At 37.8% G+C, this 15,946-nt stretch overlaps 2 protein-coding genes across 4 annotated transcripts in view; both read left to right on the top strand.

Annotated features, from left to right (window-relative positions):
• The window catches only part of tbc1d8b (TBC1 domain family member 8B), a 252,375-nt gene that overhangs the window by 179,721 nt on the left and 56,708 nt on the right, over window positions 1-15,946 (top strand). The window lies entirely within an intron of this gene.
• The window catches only part of arap1a (ArfGAP with RhoGAP domain, ankyrin repeat and PH domain 1a), a 248,677-nt gene that overhangs the window by 231,384 nt on the left and 1,347 nt on the right, over window positions 1-15,946 (top strand). For all 3 annotated transcript variants that reach the window (XM_049477262.1, XM_049477280.1, XM_049477253.1), the window contains 20 exons: window positions 42-241; window positions 328-413; window positions 1,290-1,472; window positions 1,731-1,905; window positions 2,821-2,922; window positions 4,354-4,489; window positions 4,612-4,714; window positions 4,849-5,023; window positions 6,333-6,542; window positions 6,652-6,864; window positions 7,790-7,895; window positions 8,207-8,354; window positions 9,515-9,583; window positions 10,030-10,113; window positions 11,558-11,675; window positions 11,983-12,096; window positions 13,393-13,523; window positions 13,621-13,703; window positions 13,827-13,862; window positions 15,569-15,632. In XM_049477262.1, coding sequence (XP_049333219.1) covers window positions 42-241; window positions 328-413; window positions 1,290-1,472; window positions 1,731-1,905; window positions 2,821-2,922; window positions 4,354-4,489; window positions 4,612-4,714; window positions 4,849-5,023; window positions 6,333-6,542; window positions 6,652-6,864; window positions 7,790-7,895; window positions 8,207-8,354; window positions 9,515-9,583; window positions 10,030-10,113; window positions 11,558-11,675; window positions 11,983-12,096; window positions 13,393-13,523; window positions 13,621-13,703; window positions 13,827-13,862; window positions 15,569-15,632 — 2,536 coding nt within the window. The remainder of the gene's footprint in view (window positions 1-41; window positions 242-327; window positions 414-1,289; window positions 1,473-1,730; window positions 1,906-2,820; window positions 2,923-4,353; window positions 4,490-4,611; window positions 4,715-4,848; window positions 5,024-6,332; window positions 6,543-6,651; window positions 6,865-7,789; window positions 7,896-8,206; window positions 8,355-9,514; window positions 9,584-10,029; window positions 10,114-11,557; window positions 11,676-11,982; window positions 12,097-13,392; window positions 13,524-13,620; window positions 13,704-13,826; window positions 13,863-15,568; window positions 15,633-15,946) is intronic.

The raw sequence follows: 15,946 nt of genomic DNA, 5'->3' as shown, positions 1-15,946 counted from the left end.
GTAGTTCTTATGTTTCTATTTGTGTGCGTGTGTGTGTTTAGTTTTGTGGTGGAGTCTGAAGCTGAGCGGCAGCGGTGGTGCGCGTGTTTGGCGGAGTGTGTGAGGAGTTCAGCACCGGTTTCCAGAGTGTGTGAGAAACTTTGGAGTAAGGAGTTTAACCGTGTGTGTGCAGACTGTGGCGCTGATTCGCCAGAGTGGGCCTCAGTCAACCTGTGTGTTCTGCTGTGTGAACGATGTGCAGGTACACACAAACAAATACATACATAATATAATAGTTATTTTATTAGCGATACAGAGCAGAATGTGTGTGTGTGTGTGTGGTGACAGATGCCCACAGGTGTTTGGGGCCCTCTGTGTCTAAAGTGTTCAGTCTGAAGGGGAATGATCAGCTGTGGACTGAAGATCTGATAAAGGTAAAGTTCTCCTCCAGAATTGCTGCTCAGCTCAACTTCTGCCATGTTTATTTCTATAATCTCCTGTTAGACAGCGTGAACTTTATATTTTAGTATAAAATATAAGCCAAACTCTTAAAGCTTTAATTCTTCAGAAGCATTAATAGTAGCGTTTATAATCTATTTATAACTACACAATACTACACAATACTACACAATACCACTACACAGTGCTACACATCACTTCACTACCTAAAGTTACACAACTTTACACATTGCTACACAACACTTCACTACACTATACAATACTACACAACACTTCACTGCCCTACACAATACTACAAAAAACTTCACAACACTACACAATACTAAACATCACTTCACAATGCTACACAACACTTCACTACACTACACAATACTAAACATCACTTCACAATGCTACACAACACTTCACTACACTACACAATGCTACACAACACTTCACTACACTACACAATGCTACACAACACTTCACTACACTACACAATGCTACACAACACTTCACAACACTACAGAATGCTACACAACACTACCAAACATTTCACTACCCTACACAACACTACACAATACTGCACAACACCTCACAACAATAAACTTTGCTTTACAACACCACTCAGTACTACTACCACTTCTCAACAATACACAATTACAAAACACTAAACAATGCATAAGTGCCATACTACAATGTAATACACAGAAACCATTTTTTCTGTGCTCTGATTGGCTGCTACTCATTGCTCCTGAGTTGTGTTACTATTTTTTTTTATTATTCTTATGTTTATCATTAGTAAAATATTTCTCTACATATATTGCAGATCATCCAGTCTTGTGCACTAATAATGTATTTTTTGTTGGTAGCTGTTTCTGCAGCTAGGTAATGGTAAAGTAAACAGTTTCTGGGCGGAAAACATTCCCAGCAGTGAGATTCTGAATGTGGAGTCCAGCAGCAGCGAGCGGCTTGCCTATGCCACTGCAAAATACCTAAAAGGAACTTTCCGGAAACAGCACCATCTCTCCGGCCAGCAGGAGGCGCTCAACAATGTCAGTAATACACAGAATTTCCATTTTTAGGTGTTATGAGGATAATAGGACATTTGGAACACGTCTCTTTCACTGTATAGAGCAAAGTGTTTGCTGTTTGGCACTCAGCCAATCACATTGCAGAGTCGGAACTAACTGTAGTATAATTTACAGTAATAGGAAATTACCAAAGTGTAGTAACTCATTTTGACAATTAAACAGAAACAAGGTAACAAAAACCCTCTCACCATGCTCTCTCTCTCTCTCTCTCTCTCTCAGGCGCTGTGTGCTGCAGTAAAGGGTAGTAATATTGTGGAGACTTTCCGTCTGCTGTTTTCGGGTGCAGATATAAACAGCTCCACTGGTATCCCAGAATTCCCTACTCCTCTTGCCCTTGCAATGCACAGTGGGCAAACAAATCAGGTGGAACTGCTGAAACACAACCAGAAATCAGGTATACACACACATACACACACACACACAGAAGTGTTAACAGGATAACACAGCACCGAACTAATACAAGAGTCAGTGTTAATACTTACTTCCAAGCCCTAGTAAAGTTTAGACTAGGAGTCTTTCTTATATTTTGATGTATTTTGTACCTTAAACAGATGTGATGCTGAAAAGAGGGAGAATAGCTTATATTGTCCTGTAAAATTCTGTAATATTACTTTGCTGAGCTCTGCATTAGTACACCATCATTAACTGAAATCAACTGAAACACTTTCACACAAAAAACATTAATTTCTAGATTGACACTGTTCATATTCTATGGACTGTGTGGTTTCTTCAGAAAAGTATATATTACATAGTTATTTCTAGTTCAGCATTAAAATAAATACCTTTGCTGTCCACAGCATAATTCTTTACATATCATAATTTTATACAAACACAATGTAGGAATGCCTTTGTCAAAATTTACTCTGAATTTACTTAATATTACAGATATAGAGGGATGTTAACCTTCACTTTAAAGTACTTTTTGTACATTTTTACAGTTTTTTTTATTAAAATATTTTTTCAGGTTTTTTAAGCATATTTTCCTAAAGTTTTGAAAGTGTTTAGACATTTTATTATTCATTTAGATATTAAAAACTTAAATAAAATCATAAAAAATATAAATTGCCATTGAAATGTGTCCAAGTATTGCTTCCACCCTGTCATACTGAGACCCCTTTAGGCAAATAACCCTTGACATCAGTAACATTACCGAAGTGGCATCAACAAAGTGAATATATAAAGTGAATTAGAAAATATGGTTTATGTGTTGTTTTCATGAGGATCTGACTGTTAGCTGTTTAGATCATTGTGCCACTTGGAAGCCTCTGAAATGTTGGTATGAGAAAAAGTTGTGATTTTTTTTGTGCAGACACTGTGAAGTCAGAGGTCAACACTGCACCCTCTCTGAGCGGGTACTTGTTCAAAGTGGCTTCCGCTAATCGACCAATCACAGAGCAGAAACCCAGATCAGGTGGGTGGAGTCTATTTACTGAAACACCTAAGAGGTGTGGGAACACATACACATGTCAAACCCCTCCATCACAATTTTAATATGATTTACTCCTGACCCAGATAACATGCCCATGAAGTGCTGTATAGGTATTCCAAATAGAAACCAGAAGGTTTTGTCCACAGGTTTCATGGTGGCCCCACATACAGCTCTGGAAAAAATAAGAGACCACTTCAGTTTCTCTGATTTTGCTATTTATAGGTATATGTTTGAGTAAAATGAACAATGTTTTATTCTATAAACTACGGACAACATTTCTCCCAAATTCCAAATAAAAATATTTTCATTTAAAGAATGTATTTGCGGTAAATAAGAAATGGCTGAAATAACAAAAAGATGTAGAGCTTTCAGACCTCAAATAATGCAAAAAAAAAAATCAATATTTGGTGGAATAACCCTGTTTTTTAATTAAAGTGTTCCTGTTCTTGGCATGTTCTCCTCCACCAGTCTTACACACTGCTTTTGGATAACTTTAAGCTACTCCTGGTGCAAAAATTCAAGCAGTTCAGCTTGATTTGATGGCTTGTGATCCATCCATCCATCTTTCTCTTAATTATATTCCAGAGGTTTTCAATTTGGTAAAATAAAAAAATCACATTTTTTCCAGAGCTGTATATCAGAATGTCAGTTATGGGCCCCATCAGGGTCAAAGATGGGACCAAGAGGTTTTTCATGGCCCCATCATGGTTGTACACTGCTAATGTGGCGTAGATGGGATTCGTGTGAGATTCAGGTGGGGTGTAATGATGGCATTCATTTGGGAAGAAATCCCTCTAAAAACACACTCATAGCTGAAGGGCTCCGAGTGGTCCAGCGGACTAAGGAACTGCCACTGTGATCTGAATATTGCTGGTTCCAATTGGTCATGCTGCTTGCCATCAGCAGCCAGAGTCAGAGAGAAAACAATTGGCCTTGCTCTCTCTGGGTGAGTAGATGGCGCTCTCTCTCCTCACATCCCTCCCAAGGTGATGTTGATCAGCACAGGCATCTGTGGGTTAAGTGCTCTGGCTACTCGGTAATGATAAATCAGCAGCAAGTTGAAAAAAAAGGAATGGTGGCTGATTTCACACGAGGAGGCATCTGCTAGTATTCTAGTGATAGGGGGAGAAGGTGGCCATAGGAGAAAAACTTGACAAAAAATAGAATTGTTGGCTGTGAAGGACTGATTATTTTCCACATATTAAAACTAATCTATGAACTCACACTCACCATTTATCTATAAACTCACACTCACCATTTATTAACACTGTAACCACACCAGTAAGATTTACCACCTTGGGCAAGACTTCTTAAACTGCACCCTTACTCGTGTTTCATTTTTCAGATGTAAGACACTTTGGCTAAGAGCACTTCCCAAGCAGCATGAATATAATGCAGTGTGTGTGTTTGTAGAGTTCACCCAGAGGTGGTGCTCCCTCAATGCCGGCATGTTCACCTACTATAAAACCGAGCAAATGACTCACCGGTGTGGCAGTATGAAGACAAGTGAAATCATCTGCTTGTCTCTCAACAGCCCAGGGAATCATGGGTAATGCTGTCCATCTCATCTGTGCGCATACACAAACTCATACACCGCTTAAAATGTAATAAAAACATCAGCCTAGAGAGATTGTTATGTGTGATTATCATATTCATTTGATTGTCTGGCAGGTTTGAACACACCCTTGAAATATACACGGATGCGGGACGGGTCTACCTATTTGGAGCTGATGACATCGTCACTATCAAGGAGTGGTTTAGAGCTATTTCCATGGTAATCAGAATAATTTTAACATGCATTCTTACGTTATTGTGGTGTTAAAACACTTAAAATTGTTGTAATAGTGTTACCAGACAACTTTGGAAAGCACAGAAAGAAGCTCAACTTTGTGTGTTTTCATTTCTCAGGCTATGCTTCCTACAGCTCTCAGTAGTGTGTGTGGACTCTGTGATCGGCTGGGTCGTCTGCTGTGCACTGAAGGGAGCTTAGGGACCGGCTGGTTCTGTCTGAGTGGCTCCATGCTGCAGGTCCTTCTGGAAGACTCTGTACAGGACATCAACCTTCTTCGACTACACACACTGAGTAAGCCTCACACACACTGGTAACCTAGAAGGACTCTTACCTATCCTTCCATTAATAACAACCATAACACCCAGTAAACTGTATTCCCATTAACAAAAAGATGCATTTCAGACCTCAAATACGTTCATATTAATAAAGTTTTAAGGCCTCAGAAATCAATAGTTGGTGGAATAACCCTGGTTTTTAATCACAGTTATTATGCATTTTGGCACATGCTCCTCCACCAGTCTTACACACTGCTTTTGGATAACTTTATGCCTTTACTCCTGGTGCAAATATTCAAGCAGTTCAGCTTGGTTTGATGGCTTGTGATCATCCATCTTCTTTTCGATTATATATAACAGTGTTTTTCAATCTGATAAAATCTCATCATTTTAAGTGGTCTCTAATTCTATTTCCAGAGCTGTATTATTAAATGAAATAAAGGGCATATAATTAATCTGTAACTAAATCAGAGATAAAGTAAATGTAAGAAAGACTGTTTGCATTATTTGCATTTTCCATACTGTCCTAAATTTGTAGGATTTGGGTTGTATTTGTACTTTAGTTTAAGTTTACAGTTCTCATCACAAAGGACATTAGTACAGCAGCAATAGAACAGTGCAGCAGGTACATTCTGGCACCTTAGAATTTTCTGTTCCACCTTAAATGGTGCATTATACCACAATTAGCTATCACCCTCCAATTTGATTGGCTGAGAGGTGCTCTATGAGTGCTGTTATCAGCCCGTAATGCACTGTAACCAAAGCTCTCCATGTACTACTCCGCCAAATACAGGTAACATAGCAACAATGCAGCACTTACAAACCAAACAGAGCTATGGAACAGAGAATGGAACTATTTTAACTTGTGGAGTGTTTATAACCATATAAAATATGATAATAGATCATATTTTCTCTTCCTCTTTAACTCAAAATCTTTTAACAAACAGCGACAATGGAACTGTGGTATAATTACATTTATAAACTCGAGGTTCATGCTATAACATGTAATATTAGCACTGCTGTGTTGATCTACAGTACTCTGCCTATGGCCACCTTTGACTGCAGCACAGCAGTGCCAATATTACATATTATAGCACAAACCTCGAGTGTATTATTGCTTAAGTATATGTTTTGGAGCAGCAGGTACATTCATTTGAAATTCTCAGTAGTTTTTATCAGTGCTTCTTCTTGCAGTAGATGCAATCTGATGCCTCAGGTGTCTAGATGCAAAAGCTGCTCCAGTTAGGACAGAAAAAATATATAATAAAAAAACAGCTTCATATTCACACCTGTGTTTCTGTGTGTGTGTGTTTGTGTGTTTTCAGCTATAGGCGATGGTGCAGGAGATGTGGTGTTGGGGTGGAGGGGGGGATATGTGCACCTCTCTTTTGACCAGAGGCCGCATTTCCCCGGGTGGATAAGCTCGCTCCGGCGGGGTGCAGGATCCGGAAATGAGATGCTGTCTCAGCAACAGCTCACCAAATCAGGAATACCAATCACCGTCCAGCGCTGCATCGAATACGTCACCCGCCATGGTACAGACATACACACACACACACACACCAAACACACTCACACACTATATGCAGTATACTCAGCAGACGGATTACACCCGAGTTAAACTGTGCATGTGTATGTGTTCAGGTCTCATGTCAGCAGGGATCTATCGGAAGAGTGGAACCACCTCAAGAGTGTCAGCACTGCTGGATAGTTTCCAGCAAGACGCACGGAATGTATGTTTTTCCGACAAGTTCGGGGTGGACGATGTTGCAAGCACCCTAAAACGCTTCCTTAGAGAGGTCAAAGGTGGAGTGTTTAATGGGGAAGATAACTCACGAAACTGGCTCAAGGTTGCAGGTTAGTAAAACACACATATAGGCACATATGTCCCGAATTAGCCCAAAAAAACAGAATCAATCAGACACTGCTTAAATCAATTAAATGTGAGCTGTTTACCAATGCCTACTGCAAAGTTCCAAACTGAAGGATCTTTCATATACAGCCTAGAAATACAGGTGACGTTTGGCATGATTTAAAGGTTCTTAAAGGTCTAGATTCTTTCTGAGATTATTTTCCATCATGCTTCTGGTGAAGTTTACATACAATACATACAATATTACAATATTACATATTAAGTTACTAATAATTTGTATATCAATACTGTGATTTATCAGATACTCACATCTTTTGTTCCCATCAACAGTTTATCTGCCACACTGTTTGTTCTTGATGTTTTTTAATAGAATACATTTTGTGTTCTACTCTGCTTATAAGCTTCTTTTACCCCCCTTTTTTTGCTACCACCCTGTATAGCAAAGAATCACAGTTTTACTGCTATATATTTGCCTTTGTTTTAGATCAAATTAATGCAATAAATATTACTTACTTCTTACAAAATGTGTATTTATTAAACTTGTTTGTATTAAAATCTTTAAATATAATGACTTCAAAGTGCTACCTGTGTTTAAAATACTGTACATATTAAAGTAAGGACCATATAAGGCATATTAACTGCAAAATGTGTTCTTTTTTAAATTGTTTGTAAACAGTCACATAAAACATCATTGACTTCCCGTAGCTCTACTATTGTTTGTAGACATTGTTCAAGTTAATATTTGCGTGAGTCACAAGACTTACGATAATATAAAACATGGTTGATTTTATCGGAGCGCCAGGACGAGAAAAAGACTGACTAAAAACTTTTAATCCTTACCACATTACACTAAACAAAATGAGTAACAGTGCATGTTTATTATATTTTTTTGTGTGCTGCTTTCTTCAGATGTATCTCACCACCGTGCTAAACTCAGCATGTATCAGAATCTACTGTCTGAACTGCCCGAGGTGAACAGAGAGACACTGAAAGTTCTACTCAACCATCTCTACTGGTACTACTCTCCTCTGCACCTTTACCAAATTTCACCTTTTACTTACATTAACAACAAGAACATTGCTACTGTCATTTTAAATGAATGTTCTGATTTTCACTTCCACTATTTGCCACAAACGAATACTGTTTCAACATGCGGATGGTTTCTGAGCCTGGGATTAAGGGCCAACTACACACATAAATGAGAAGTCTGTGCCCTTTAACTGTTTAATGGGAACATCCACAATAATGCTTTCAATTGTTTATTTTGTTTCGTTTGTGTGTGTCTCTGATGTGAATGTCTGTACTGTTTACTGCTGTTTGTATTAGTGTGCACCATCTGTCCGAGTTCAATCAGATGACCATGGGGAATCTGGGAATCGTGTTTGGACCAACACTCTTTCAGACTGATGGGTCTGACCCGAGGACCTACACAGTAGTGGAGGAAATGATACAGAATTACTGTGCCATCTTTAATGTGAGTTACTATAAACATGTTACTGTATGTAACATATGTATCTGAAATATCATTTACTGTAACATTGTTTACATAAGTTACTGTAACATCTAAAGAGTGAGTTATTGTAACGTATGTACCAATTGTTACTGCAACATTAATAACGAGTTAGTGTAAACATCTGTAGCAACGTTTACTGTAATGTTAGTAATATAAGTTACTGTAACATATTTTACACAAGTTACTGTATTACCTCCAAACTGAGCTAGTATAACATCTTTATTGTCATTTAAATGCATGTAAATTAATGTAACATTGCTATAACATCTGTAATGTAATTTAACAACAAATCTGCAGTGTGATTTACTCTAAACTTTTAAACATAAGTTAATATAACACCTGTAACATGGGTTACTAGAAACATTACATATTTAAAGTTTGGAACGCTTGTAGATTTTCAAGGTCTCTTTCCACTAAAATTCACTTTTTCTAGTTTGTTGTTAAACACTATAAGTTTTGCCGAGTTGTATATGTATGCTGCATATGAAACTCTTCCTCAGCCTCCACTGTCTGCAGTAGCTAGTAAAAGAAAATCCTCAGAAAAACGAGTTGATCAGACAAGATGTTAGGTGTCTACGTCAACCAGTCAGTTTACAGGCGGTCCTGAGCGAGGTGGAGCTTACAGCTCTGTTTACACAGCTAGTTAGCGTTAGCTATCTTGTGTAAGTAACTATAGGTTTACATCGGATCTCCGGTTGATTCTGCATTTTTACTGAGACAAGGTAGCACAACTCGACAGAACTCTGGTCAAAGCATGTGCCATTCACGTCAGATTTTATGATATAGAGCGGACTCTGGGGCATCGACAGTGAAACTACCCAAGCACCAAATCACCAAGTCTGAGGTTAGAGTTTAGGTAGTGTTCTCTGCCGCAGCGTCGATATATAAGCCAATCAGCGTCGATATATTTGCATGTATGAATATTTTTGAGCAAGAGCCAAAACCTGTCTTTCTTCAAAGACCTTTAAATCAGTGATCTAAAGCAGGGCTAACACCTGAGCACTTTTTTTTTACAAGAAACAACTCACATGGCATTCATTCATACTTGATACCACAACTAGACTGTATAAAATGAATAAAAAACGATGGAATGAGAACTTTAAATAAATGTTGTTCTCCAGGTCCCAGAGGAGGAGCTTCAGAAGGAACTGGATGCAACTTCTCTCATCCTAAACAAAATCAATGACCAGGTGAGAGGTCAAAAGGATAATGTGTACAGCTTGGTTGCCTTGTATTTTAGCAAATATCTTATACATTAGCTGTGTTCCAAAATCTAGCCTGCAGTCGAGGTAGGACAGGTCCTCGGTAGTACTGTACTTTGAGGACTTCTTAGTAGCTTGTTGGTCACACATATGGAATAATCTAATGTGTGAAACTTGTCAGTTTTTTCATTTTACTATGAATTTATAATTAATTACAAACTTTTGAATGACAGCTGTGTTTCTCAGCTGTGTACAAAAGAATCCCTCTTTCTATGATGTAGCTGAGAAAAGCAACCAACCTAGGATGCAGCTTTGACGTTAGAACCCAGCTGTAGTCTGAAAACCTGTAGTATTTTAAACTGTTTGAATTTTTCATGTGCATCACTTCCTGTTTATACATGCTTCACTTCATGTTAATAACCTATGTGTGACAGACATCCTCAAAGTTCGCCCCCTCGCTCAGCATCTGCGCTGTTTATATCGAGAAGAAAGAGGAAGGGGCGGAGCTACTTGTGCAGGTGAGTGAAAGCCAGAGTGAATCTAAATGGAATGAGTTTTTTTTCTATTTATATGGAGCAATTGAGCAAGATTTTATCATTTTAATACTAATACATTGATATCCTTAACACAGAGCAACATCAAATGTTTCAGTAACAAAATGCATCATTGTATCTCATTGTATCTTCAGTATCTTCTCACCAACCAATCAGCTCACAGCTCACAATTATAGCATCTCTGTTGGCCAAAACCCGTTTACTGTAGACAAATAGGACTATGCAGGTACATCCTGGGTCGTTTTTCAATCTGCATTCTTGTCTGTACTTGTGGTCTTGTGGACTCGGAAATGTCATCAGCTGCAGCTCAAGTACTGCTCTGTATAGACGTTTGCAGTTATCCAAGTACACTAAAGATACACGGATGTGTTCTTGCTCCTCCCTTATTATCGAGGATGCATGGAAGGTGACTTGTGTGGACTTCTTACAGTCCAATAGCCAACAATACACCTCACAGCAGTATCGGCGGAGGAGAAAGTACCTACCTGTATGTTATACATTTAAAAAAAAATACTGCTGTGTAATAAAATATAGTTTAAAGTTATTTTTAGCCGAGAATGTAGGGGTTTAGACTAGACCAGATATGTGGTTTATTTATTTAAAAAAGTGACTATGGAAAAATGGGCATCTACATTTTCAGAACATGCTTTCTGCTCCCCTGAGAGAGTGACGTCATCACGTACACAGCTGTTCCAATTACAGAATAAAAGTCCCGCACTCATTAACCAAACTTACCAAGTCTGTACTTGCCAAGTACAGGAATCCAAACTTGAGTACACCGTATTGAGAAACGGCCCTGGACAAGTAGTTAACCCCTTAACAGGCAGGCTTTTTTGTCGATTTTCTGCCTGATATTACACACCCTTACACAACTGTCAATATATAAAGAATAAAAATCATAATCATCAAATCAATCAAATCATTGCAGAATTTGTGTTGATTCCTGTTACTGATCTAAAATGATTAAGTTGAGTAAAGTGTGGACAGACAGCTTTTCTGAGTGTCCTGCTTTCAGAATATAAATAACATGTTTTACTGAAGAAAAAGGGGGGTTTGTGTCACCTACACTGTTATGGTGTTAATTAGTATTTTTAATAAAAATTTTAGCCATTTAGCTCCATTCATTAAGGACTCTCTTATGGGCTCCCTCTAGTGTTTTGCAGTCATTTTTTGTATATAACAGGGGATTTGAAATTAGGCTCTCTATAAACTGACTTTGTGACAACCTCATTTAGCTTTTTATTTTTTCAGAATATACAGTTTATGTGGCTGTTTAAATGTTTCATTTGAAACAAAACCTAGATGTGACTGGTATTTGTTGTGACTGCTGTGTTAGTTAGATTGCAGTGTTCGACTAAAAAATCATAGCATATAAAACAGTGTGTGTGTGTGTGTGTGTGTGTGTTAGGTGGGTAGTAATGTAACAGCAAAGCAACTGGTGTTGCAAGTGTTGGAGATGCGGGGAATAGAGCCCTTTGCAGAAGAAATGTGGACCTGCTATGAGGTTCAGGAGAAAGAAGAGATGGGTGAGAAATTATTCACATTAATCCAATATTTCTCAACCCTGGTCCTGGAGGCACACTGTCCTGCACGCTTTAGTGGTTTCCCTGTTTTTACACACCATGTGCAGCTTGCCAGTGATTTGAATTGTGGGTGAGCTGATTAGCTGAATGGTGCCTCCAAGAACAGGACTGAGAAACAATCATGGCTACACTTCATTTTACTTTATTATTCCAATTTAATTCAGTTTCTCTTATTGCTTTATTTATATGTTTATGTTTACATGTGTGTCTTATAAAAACTGAATTAATTTTCTGTGTGTGTGTGTTTCAGAGAGAGAGCTGCATTTTGAGGAAAAGGTGCTGCCGTTGTATTTCTCATTAGGCCCGGACTGCCACCTGTTGGTCAAAAAGAGCCAGTACAGCAACGACATCAAAAACTACCTCAGTATGAACCCTCCCAACACACACGCACACACACACACACACACACACACACACTAACAGTGTGAAAACAGTAAAGCTGTATTAAAAAGACAAAAAACTGATGTTATTGTAATTCAGTTAAATTCAACAGGGTCTCTGCAGTAACTAGAATAAAATGTAGGCTAACCCTTGTGCGATCTTAACATTCTGTTTACTCCCCTTGTCCTAGGGGTCAAAAATTACCCGCCCTACCAAAGCCCCAAAATAAAGCAGCCTAATTGAATTTTGAATCCTCCAAATTTATATTCTCCAGGATGATTTTTTTCTATGGCTGGTGTGATGAACAGGAGAAAGGTGAATGGGATGAAATGTGCTGGACATGGGCAGCTGAATACACTGTTATCCCTGGAGTCATTCTTATGATGTTTGATGCTGTCTGTATTAGAGAGAGTTTGTGTGGCCTTTGAACTTTTTTCTGGTGTTTAAATGCGTATAAGACTATCTACCCTAGTGGTGTGCAGCCCACATGGAAACACAAACAAAAACAAAGTATCATTTTCTAATGATCAGGTCACTTTTGACCCGCAAGACAACACAAGGGTTAAAACCAATCCATATAAAAAATGCAAGTGATCACTCATAAGGTAGTCTAAGCCACATATGAACCACATGTTAGAGCAGGATAAAACACACCCATATCTCCAAGACACATTAAAGGATAATTAAGGGGTATATCTTTTCAGTAGTATATGATAAAATTATTAGTATGTGTCATCAGATATTAAGGAAACATGCAAAGTTCAAGCACTATCATCTCTTGTCAGCAGAGCTAAAGCCAGTATTTTGTTACTAGAACTTTGCAATATATCACATAAATCTATGTGGGCAACTTGGCTTAGGCTATCACAGCTTGCACTGCATAGCGCTGGCTACCTTAAGTTGTATAAAATCCACATGAGCTGGTTCATAACGTTGTTTGCTGTAGTAAAAGTTACTGAACTTGTCCTGCACTTCATGTAGGTTCAGCTTGGCAATCTGAGTAAACTTGGTGTCTGTGGAGGGGAGTGCAAGCCAGACAACTCTCTCTGGGGTTATGACATTGAACAGCTGTAGCCATTTCACATGCTTTCTCTCATTTCCTACTGATTGCTCCTTTAAGCAACTGAAACTCCTCTTAGTAGAACTCAAGCACTAGTGATAACTACTGTAAAACAAGCAGATTTGCATATTCTATTTTACCCAGCTATGTTATTTCAAACGATGAATTTGCAGACGATACATTTTCTAACAGTGTGTTGTGTGTGTTTGTGTGACTCAGGTGGTAAAAATGAGGTGTATAAGGTGGGAACACTGAGAGTGTGTGAAGTAAAAGGAGACAAAAACAGGAACTTCATCAGCCACCAGTGTGAGCTCACCAAAGGGACTTTAAAACTGTATAAAGACAAAGAGGTGCGTGGGTGTTGGTAAGATGTAAATACAGTAATAATACAATTTTCATAATTACTTATAAATTTAATCATAAGGACCTGTGTGTTTGTGTGTGCAGAGCTCACTGTGTGAGAAGGAGTGGTCTGTGCAGGAAGGGACGCTCTACTACGGCTACAGGAGCAAACTATCCCCCCCAACACCGTAATACATGCACAATACACTATCAGCAACACACACACACACACATTCCACACCCTTAACACTACACTACAAACTATCCCGTGTTAAGTGAGTCAATTTTCTTTATTCTTTTGTGTGTTTTAGATGGGGTCTAACTCTAGTGTGTGGTCAGCAGCAGTGGTGAGTGGTTTCAGTTCTGTTTTTAAATAAAGATTAACTGTATAATTACAACAATAAAATAAAAAAGTCTTCAAAAAAAGTTTGTTTTCTGAGTAACCATATTAGCAGTTAGCGTTCTCCTTCAAGTGTGTTGAGCTCCAGTAGTTCTGTGTTCATGGCAGATTGAAATAAGAGGGTCCAACACTGGTTATACACATAAGCCCCATCCGGACAGGATTAGTTTCTCAGGGGGACGTCTGTAAAAAATATTTCACTCATCTACTCAGTAATACAATAAACTCTTGCATCTAGACTGTAATTTGAAAAAACAGGAAGACCGGTGAGTTTTTTTTTTTTTTGCTTTCTTGGTCACGTGACATCATGTTTAATAGCTCCTCCATTTCCACTGGCTGTTGTGTTTACGTGCATCTCCGTGGAAACGTGCGCCCAAAATGTAATTACGGTGAGCGGCAGTGGAACAATAGCTATTTTATTAAATGCGAGGAGACGAAACTCAGAGATTTACATCCGGACGGGACTAAAATCACCAGAGGAGTTCAGCGAAAAACAGTACATAATTCAGCCTGTCATTTTCTCAGAGGACGTCTGAGAAAAACATGTACATGGTGGTTCCGGGTGGGAATAAAAATCAAAGAGGACCCCCATAAAAGAGAAAATTACCCCAGGAATACTCACCATGTGCAGGAATTATATTAGTTTAACATTTTTTAACTAGCGTCCAGTTCCACTTTTACTGTTATGCATGATGCATGACCGCCTTTTAAAAGGATGTTAACAAACAACCCTGCACAATTGCAAGTGCAACAAACCATTTGGTAAACCAAGACCATCAGATTCTGGGATTCTGGGACCAAAACACAGCTAATATTTGTTCTGCAGCATTAAAGTTTCAATTTTACTTAATTCATTTGTAAAATATTACATTGTCCATTCGTTGGGCTGTTAATGTGATACTTGTAAACAGTGAACACTCAAATGTATTTTCTGAGTATCTGAGTACCCTTGTAAAAGAAAAGTGTATTAAGCATATATTTTTTAAAGTGTTCTTAATACAGAAAAGTATATATATATAAAAAAAGTACTTTAATACGTACTAAATGTACTCTTGTGGAACAACTTATGGCAACTTAAGTATATTTCAGTTGTAATTAAGCTATATATTTAAACACAACATGAAAGCATTAAATTGTGCTTTTGAGTGCTTTTTTCGTACGACTTTGTTTGTTTTTTTTAAATACCTTTTTTAATACACTTGAAGTATAAATGTACTACTTTGCGTATTGATGCACATATTGTGTACACTTAAAAAATGACAAAAAATATATATGACACTGAAAAAAATACACTAAAGTGCACTTATTTAATGTCACTATATATAGTTTCTATCAACATAACGTATAATTTAAAGCATGGCTTAAAAATACATTTTATGGAAATACAGGGAAAGTATATTTAATGTGTATTTTCATAAAGTATATGAAATTGAAAATGCACTTTTAGTATTCTTTATCTAATTTGAAAATATTGTTAATGCTCTTACGTATACTTCCTTTTCACAAGTGTAGACACATGTATTACTGTTTGGAAAAAAAAATCCTGATTTATGTTGTCACAATTCATGCATAAAAGAGTTAAGTTAGAATTGATTTAAGTTACAAAAAAACAGAATGTGAACAGGTGTGAGATTATTCTCTGTGTGTCTGTAGGTATTTTTGCTGTGACAATGAGGATGAGTTTATTGAGTGGATGGCCACCTTTCTGAGCCTTCAGGTAACATTGTGTCCTGTAATCATTTGTATAAACTGTCACATGATCCTGTCTAACCCCTTTCCTTTCGCACTGCTAAATCTGATGCCATTAAGCTCATTCAGACATCTGAGATGCAGCTTTAATCTGGACCATCGCTTTATTTTCACAGTCTGACTCAAACAACTCTAGGCCTGCCATACCTTTTTGGAAGAAATTTATTGTCCCAAAAATATTAAGACCATGTAATGCCATAGATAAAATGATCACATAATAGTAGAACAATGAAATGACACCCTTTTAAAAGAGAGTTAAATTTGAATGAACTATACTTTAAG

This window comes from Astyanax mexicanus, chromosome 1 (genome assembly GCF_023375975.1).
Source record: "Astyanax mexicanus isolate ESR-SI-001 chromosome 1, AstMex3_surface, whole genome shotgun sequence".
Taxonomy (NCBI): Eukaryota; Metazoa; Chordata; class Actinopteri; order Characiformes; family Acestrorhamphidae; genus Astyanax; species Astyanax mexicanus.
Note: the sequence above shows the minus strand (reverse complement) of the source record. Positions and strands in the feature narration are given on the sequence as shown.